General features: G+C 44.6%; 1 protein-coding gene across 1 annotated transcript in view; it reads right to left on the bottom strand.

Moving 5' to 3' along the window:
• The window catches only part of ASAP1 (ArfGAP with SH3 domain, ankyrin repeat and PH domain 1), a 114052-nt gene extending 106038 nt beyond the window's left edge, over window positions 1-8014 (bottom strand). The window contains exons 1-2 of the mRNA XM_045286994.1: window positions 8009-8014; window positions 5907-5979 (exon numbers count right to left, since the gene is read on the bottom strand). Coding sequence (XP_045142929.1) covers window positions 5907-5979; window positions 8009-8014 — 79 coding nt within the window. The remainder of the gene's footprint in view (window positions 1-5906; window positions 5980-8008) is intronic.
• Between the last annotated feature and the right edge of the window lie 270 nt (window positions 8015-8284).

Raw genomic sequence — 8284 nt, 5'->3', positions numbered from 1 at the left:
AGAGGGAGGGGGTGATGGGGAGGGGAAAAAATGAGCTGATTCTAGGGGCTAAGGTGGAAAGAACAAGTTTTGAAAATGATGATGGTGGCAGATGTGCAAATGTGCTTGATACAATGGATGTATGAATGGATTGTGATAAGAGTTGTATGAACCCCCAATAAAATTATTAAAAATATAAAAATACAAAGAGGAACTGATACCAAGGGCTCAAGTAGAAAGAAAAGGTTTGGAAATGTTGATGGCAACATATGTACAAGTGTGCTTAATACAATTGAATGATGGATTGTTATAAGATTTCTAAGAGCACCCCCAATAAAATGATTAAAAAAAGAATGCAAACACCTTGAGACTGCTCAAATCACCACCACCACCAAAAAAGGTAGTTACAGAGCACTTATGTATCGAATTCTCAACCTGGAAAGACCAACAAGCTTGCATTTGCTCAAAATTATGTTTTGAAATGGAGTTATTACCACCGACTCGGAGGTCAGCTAGAAGGGAAAGCCTCCTGCACACAAACAGGTGCTCTTTGCATCCTTCAGACACTCCCTCCCTCCTGAAATCCCAACCCAGCTCTTCTTTTCTCTATCTCTGGGAAGAAAATTTCCCCTAATGGAAGCCACAGGGTTAAAATTAGCATTTGGTGACACCACTGTTGAAGAGACCCAAGTTAATGATCAGTTCTAGTTCACAATTCACTTCATACTAGGTCATAAGATTTGTGAAGATGTTTAACAAAAAGCAACTAAAATGAGCTGAAGTTGCTTGGATACAAAACATTCACTTCCTATCCAGTGATGAATTTAGCATTTCTACCTTTAAAATCTTGGATTTCACCATGCACTTTGGCTACTTCTTAAAATAGTTAAGTTCATTGATTTTGATTAAAAATGCACACACACACACACACACACACACACACACACACACAAACGCTCTCTTACAGACTGCTCTACATAATTAAGAAGGAAGTGGGGGGCGAGGCAAGGTGAATAAACTAGGAAGAAAACCCTATGAGACGGTGTGAAAATGAAGCCAGACTCTGGAGCTCAAACCCCCACACCCTAGGCTTGCGATCAAATTACAGAGCAATGTCCAACTCAAGGGCAACAACTGGCAATGTCACCATTTTTTATCAGCTAAAATGAAAATACGTAAGAGCCCCAATATGCAGACTAATATGTTACAGATTTTTAGAGACCATGTGTCACTAATAAACTAAAATTTACTCCAAATATATCTTGGCGTAAATTATAAGGAAGCCACCATGTATTACTAAGATGCACATTCTGATGTGAGTGAGCCCAAACACAAACACACACCACTCTCTCTCTCTCTGACTCGGGAGGACAAATACCCTGGGAGTTATTCCCATGAAGAAGTATACTCTTACGCTTGTTACTGTTGCTGTGGCCACCATAGAGACTCGGTGTGTTAGAGCCACACTGCCCCCTAGGGTTTTCCTGACTGCAATCTTCACCAAAACAGATCTCCAGGTCTTTGTTCCTAAGTGCCCCTGCGTGGGTTCACATCCCCAATTCCGCTATCCAGAGAACTTTATGCAACACCTAACACATCTGGTGAAAAAGATGAAGAGTTTAACCAACCGATTCTCTGACAGAACAAATTCTATACATCCATGTATGTATAAATATGAACTACAAACACTTCCACTATATCAAAGTATATATCATTTTTGTTTAAAAAAAAAAAAAAAAAAAGCACAGAGAGGCTGTTCTCCTGAGAGTCACACACTAGCTTATGCTGGGCCCATTCCAGGCATGCTCACGGTCATGGCTGAAAGGCAGACTTCTTTGATTGGCACCAGTCCTTCTGCCCTGGGCAGGATGTAGTCAGTCACCTAAGACTTGACTGGGGCCGGCAGGTGGGTTCATTCCCAAGGCTGGCAGGTTGGCATCAAAAACCTCTTGTCACACAGCTGCTTGAGTGTCGGAACGGCATGGTGGTCGGGTTTGTTCACAGCAGTCACCCAGAAAGCAGGCAAGGGTTGGAGGAGATGGATGGAGCTCTCTTTGATGGCTTGGAGGGATTATTCCGAGTTGGAATTGACTTGATGGCAGTGAGCCGAGGAGAGATGTGCCTGCTATGTTCCCGAGGGCAAGTTCCTAGGTCTGAATGACAAGGAAATGGAGCTCCATCTTTGGGAGCAAAGACTGTCAAAGACGATGGCAGCAGCATTTTAAACATCCACCTTGCTCAGGAAACACCACACTAGCAAGCGAGTGGGAGGCAGAAAGAAACGACCATGAAGAGGAACTTTCTAAGGGACAGTACATTTCACGGACTAGTCAAGTGAAGGCTCAAAACATCATGGTAGCACAGGAAGATGGAATGGGTTGAAACAGACCCCCCCACCCCGGTTCAAGTAGTTCACAGAATTGCGGTGTTTTGTTTCCTCTCCTCTTCTTTCAAATGTCCTTACGTCCAACGTGGGCAGTAAGAGAACAATTCCCGAGCAATTTTCAATCTAAGCCATTTCACTGAGCTAACTATTTTTTCTGATCAACCTCCCTGATTACTATATGTTTACTAAGGAATGCAGATAAAGCTTAGGTGTCAAGATAATAAACGTTTACAATCTTTCAAATTATTTGGGGGTGGGGTGGGGACTAGTAACTGCAAACCAGAAATAAGTTAGGTTTCTTAAAGCCAAGAGATTCGGATGGGTTGTGTGTCACTTCGGCACTGTGAGAAAACAAGAAAATTAGGAAAACACATTGGGAAACAGATCCCAAGGTTCAGCCCCTTGTGGCTTCTCTGGATGGGGCCAGACGCCTTTGGACCGGGGCAGCCGGATTCCATGAGGCATGTATCATGGAAAGATCTGCACACACTGTTTTACTCATCTCGCTATTTTTTAGAAATTAAATGTCCCAGTGCTGCTCACACGGGCTGACCAAACCCATTTGCTGTTCTCTGCCCGACTGCAGAAACCCCATCAGGACCAGCTGTCAGTGAGGGAGCCGAGTGATGCCCACACTTCCATGCCATGGGCATAATAGCTGCTATCCAGGATTAGAAGGCTGGGAGGTTTCATTCATATCAGTAATTTTTAAGCAGCTATTGATGGGGCACTTCCTAAGTACCCACCCGTGAGCAAGCAGTGGTTCCTTCAACACTTGCTGAGCCAGGAAGACTAAGTGCTGATAGCAGTGAAGACTATAGCTGGAATGATGCAGGCCCTACAGAGTGGCTTAGGCGTTGGACTGTTAACTACACAGTCAATGGTTCCACCCCACCAGCTGCCACCAGCAGGATGAGGCTGGCTGCTTCTGTAAAGACTTACAGCCTAGAAGACCACAAAGGGGGTTCTCCTCTGTCCTATAGTCTCCATGGGCCAGAATCAACTCACTGGCAATGAGTTTGGTGGGGAGCATTTGATGAATTATCAAAAAGTGAAAGTAAACATGTAAACACACACACAAAATAAATTGAACAATAGCACCTCAGAAATCTCCCCTTGGGCTACCTGGCTATTTTCCAGAGGGCGAATATCTACAAAGGCTCCTATGGGTGTTGCTGTTAAGTGCGGTCACATAGGTTCCTGTGTATCATAACTCTAGGTACCACAGAACAAACTGCTGCCTGGTCCTGGGCCATCTTCACAATTGTTTATGTTTGAGCCCATTGTTGCAACCACAGTGCCAATCAATACATCTCCTCTAGCATCTTAACAAGCTATGGACAGTGTTTGAGAAGAATGGGAATTCGAGAACACTTCATTGTGCTTATTTGGAACCTGTACAGGACCAAGAGACAGTCATTCAAATAGAACAAGGGAATAATGTGTGGTTTAAAACCAGGAAAACTAATAAGCTATAAATAAAGCACATAGATTTTAGACCAATTTGTAAAACAATAATTGATTGCTATATAACTTGACATTTGCACTTTATCTTAATTAGAAATTAGCATTTTACTAGAAATAAACAAATTGGGGGAGGAGTTAATGAGTCTTTTGAATCGATGAATGCAGAATTTGATGGTCTGATATGTCACCCCCCCCCACGGTAATTCACAATAAAAAATTGAAAGGAAAGAAAATTGGGAGAATTATCATGGTATTAGGGTACAAAATGTATTAACACTGAAGATTACATACTTTTAAAGCCTACAGTTTTAAAGAAGAGCGTTGACTTAGACCACTGGTTCATTCTCTGCTGTGACTTGGGGAAGGGGCAGGGTAAAGTAACTGAGGGCTGAATTTTGCTGGTTCCACATTCCTTTCAGAGACATAATTTTGACAAGAAAATTAGGAAGAACGAGCATTTAAACTCCTGTGATACTTACCTATTTAACAAGCCCACCACCCTCTTCTCTCAAGTTCACCCTGACTTTCAGTGACCCTGTTACCAGGCTTCCTCCTAAGGTGTTTCTGAGTGAACTTCAGCCCATTAGCCATTGGCATCCGGAGCCCAGGGGATTCCATCAACAGTCCTGAGAGAGCGCATCCACCGCCTAGTTTCACAGGTACAGGGAAGCAAACTGCTCAGCGTTCCCTTGCCAGTAGGCAGCAGAGGAGGGTTCATACCCAGGCAGGTCCAACTTCAAAGCTCATTTTCTTTCCCGATACTTTGCCGCCTTCTCCTCCAGAGTTTTTTGTATGAGGGGTAACTTCATAAAAAACTGGCCCAGGTGGGCAGGGAGCTGGGGTTACACCAGCAGTAACAAGATGTGAATCAGAGACTACCATTTCAGGTTCCCTGTTGCTCCGTTCCTTCCCTGGGGATCTCTGCTAGTTCCCATTGTTTGTCTCTCGACTCCACTGACAACATACTTTGATCTTCCAGTTGATGAAGCCAACTTCAGATTTACTCAGGCTCTACAGAAACACCTCAGCCTAAGGATCTGAACTTTACTTTGCCTGCTCCTTCTCACTTTTGCCCCTGCCTGTCACCAAGATTAACTGTCAAAAAAGATGCCCACGTGTCTAACTGAATTACAGCCTGACCAACTACACAACGTTTAAATCTCTCATGTGCCTTACATAAAAACCTATCTGCAAATCTATGACGCTTTTCAACCTATAATAAATGCACTGCAGCAACTATGAATGGCAAGAGAAACTTCACCAGTGTCCTTGCAGCCCTATTCATAATGGTTGAAAGGTGGCAAAAAACCCAGAGTGAGCATACAATAGATGTGATGAAGGCAGTGTCCTGCTACTTGCTACAGCACAGATGAACCCTGAATACACCGCAAGGGAGTGAAATGAGTCAGCACTAGAGCCTGCTGTATCCAGAGGCAGACGCATGGAGGTTCAGGAGGCCTCACTGATTACAGGGCACCGGGCTTCTTAGTAATGATGGCAGAGTATTTTGGAAAAAGGACAGTGGCAATGGACGTGCAAAATGATGAGTGTAACCAATGTGATCTCTCTCTTTCTCTCTCTCACACACACACACACACACACACAATTTTATATAATCTCACTGCATCGAGTCAATGTTGACTCAGAGATCTCCTGTGGGTTTCTGAGACTATAACTGTTTAAAGGAATAGAAAGCCCAGTCTTTCTCCAGCAGAGCTGCTTGATGGTTTTGAACTGTGGACCCTGCAGGTAGCAGCCTAACACAGAATGCTATACTACTAGGGGTGGTGGTGGTGGTGGGGTGTGTGTGTGTGTGTGTGTGTGTGTGTGTGTGTGTGTGTGTGTGTGTGTGTGTGTGTCACAGGTCTTTTTTTTTTTTTTTTAAGAATAAGCTTTTTTAAAAGGGTATACGGAAAACAGGGCTTTTCCCCTTTCTCTTTGAAAACAGAGGCAAGAGAAAAGTGGAACTACTTTGGCCTGCTGAATTCTCCGCTTGTATCAGGCTTCTGTAAATATAATGCCTTGCAAGGCACACTGAAGACACAACAGAAAGCCACCCGCAGTGGTCACTTACCTTGACCGGAATTGTATATCGCCTTTACAGATTTCTTTACTTTCTGGAGGGCCGTTCTATCTTGGTCTAGAGCCTAAAAGAGAAAACAAACAAGAAAAAGTGTGGCGTTAGAAAAATACACAAATTGAAAAACTCCTCCACCGCGGCCTTAGTTTCGTTTTCCCAGGAACCTTGCACGTTTCTTTAGTCAGAATGTTGACCAGCACACTCATTAGACACCAGACGTGTCCTCAATGCGATTCATCGTGCTTTCAGGCTGGCTGCAGAGTCACAACATCCACAGAAGCAAACAGCCCCCCAGAAGCCGGGGGAAATGGATGATGAAGGAGGTGGCAGTTAGTCAAGCAGCATGCTCAGCCACACACAGGAAAGAAAGCACCAGAATCCGGAGACACCAGCAGAATTTCCTTCTCCCAAAGTGTTTAAAACCAAGTAAGGGAAGAAGGTAAACCTCAGACAACATGACACAACAGCCGGGGAACAAGCACATGAGGCCACGGTAGTTTTGTGAGGAGAAGACATGTAGGGCTGTTAGAAGTGAGACTGACCAGAAGAGCTTGTCACAACATTTTTACACGAGGGTTCCTTTGAGTGTTAAAAACAGCATATATAAATAACAATAACACAATGGCAGCTGTGTTTTTAAAAAATGTCTCACTACAAAAAAGCAGATTGAAAAATGCTACTGTGGTACTGGAAAGGCTTTTAAATGATTTCGTGGGTGATGAATCAACACATGCTGGACATCAACCCACCTGTGCTAAGGGTGGATCTGTAGGGGGGTGGGGTAGACATCAACGCACCTGTGCTAAGGGTGGGTCTGTAGGGGGTGGGGTAGAGAATTGGGTGCTTATGTCGGAGCATGTCCTGTCTCTGCTGATTTCTTATTCCAGGTGCTGGATCACCTGTGCTCACGCCATGTGAAAACCCATCACACTGAGTCGTCAAGGATATGTGCTCTTTTCTAAATGTGCATTACACTTCAAAAATAAATTTAAACGGGAGAAATCAAAGTGGTGTTAGACACAACAGCAGTGCCACATTTACAAAGCACGCTGAACCGACTTCTTCAAATCACTTCAAGGCCCTCTGGGCTTCCTCCTGGGTCTGAAAGCCTGGGAGGCAATGGCAAACTGTGGAAGAGTCAGTTCATGGAAGCAGGAATCTCTCATCCCTTTCTCTGGGCCAATGGTCTTTCCTAGTGCCACTCTACAGTGGGTCAACAGCAGCATGTAGAGTGCTCCTCTCCTCTGGGCACTGGTGGCTGGCAGGTGGGCACCTCCCCACCCTAGGCTCAGAGCCCTGCACGGGTATGTGAACTTGGGCAGTGGGATCACAATGTTCTGTCCCTTTTCAGTGATGAGAGTGAAGCTGACCAGACATACTGACATTAACAGACAGCATCAAAGAAGAGGTGGGGAGGACACTGGTGGGGTCTGAATCCTTACTTCCAGTAATCCCTGGGTCATATGTCACTGCTAACTTCCTCTGCGGCCTCAGCACGTGAGACCAAGAACCCTTGTGCCCCAAGCCAGCTGGAGTTTCCATTCTGTCACTTGCCACCCAGGGCTCTCATCACACAAGAACTAAAGTTAGCCAAGCACTTTCTACACTCTGAGCATAATGCTGGGTATCAAGATAGACCAAGTAACTAAGAGGTTTGCTGTCAATAGCTTCTCTCTTTGCATGGGGTTTCTTCCCAAATCCTGTGAAGTACCACCTTCCTTTTTCAGAAAAGAAGATGTGCTAGGCCTTCAAGAAGTAGTATCTGCAGGCAAGGGGAAAGGCAGGAGGAGGCAGGGAAGTTTTAACAAACAATGCGACCAGTCACACAGCCAGAGAGGCTCGGGTCACACGCCATGTCTCACTGGCAAGTACCCGAGGGCCTACTTTTTCTACTAGGATAAAAGCAAGCTTTTCAGATGGTAACTCCAACACTACTTGCATCACGCCTAGAATTCACAGGCCATTTTTGTCACAGCCATGTCCTACCTGTGCTTCTATTTAATATTCTTCTTAAGTTATTCAAACGTGTTCTTACTTCCAGGCATTGTAAAAAGCCAGATGTTACTACCATGAAGGGAAAACATGGACTGACGTACCGCCATTAAAGGAGATGCCCCAAATATTACCAGGTAGACACAGAAATGCTCTTCTGAGCATCTGAAAATCATCATCATGATGTTTCCGTACTGATATGATCTGTCTTCTGTATGCATTCACCTAGCAAACACTTGCCAAGCACATTAAGTTATCTGGGGTTCAAGCGAGAACAGAAAGGGGTTGGGGAGATGGGAGCCAAGTGAAGACTGCCTGCTCATGCCAGGGGTGGCTTCGAGTCCTCAAACCACAGAGGTGATGCTGCTAGCAACTTGCTG

Source organism: Echinops telfairi, unplaced genomic scaffold (assembly GCF_000313985.2).
Source record: "Echinops telfairi isolate 266 unplaced genomic scaffold, ASM31398v2 ScPeMD7_1;HRSCAF=3_0, whole genome shotgun sequence".
Taxonomy (NCBI): domain Eukaryota; kingdom Metazoa; phylum Chordata; class Mammalia; order Afrosoricida; family Tenrecidae; genus Echinops; species Echinops telfairi.
The sequence above is the reverse complement of the archived record's forward strand: the minus strand, read 5'-3'. Positions and strand labels throughout refer to the sequence as shown.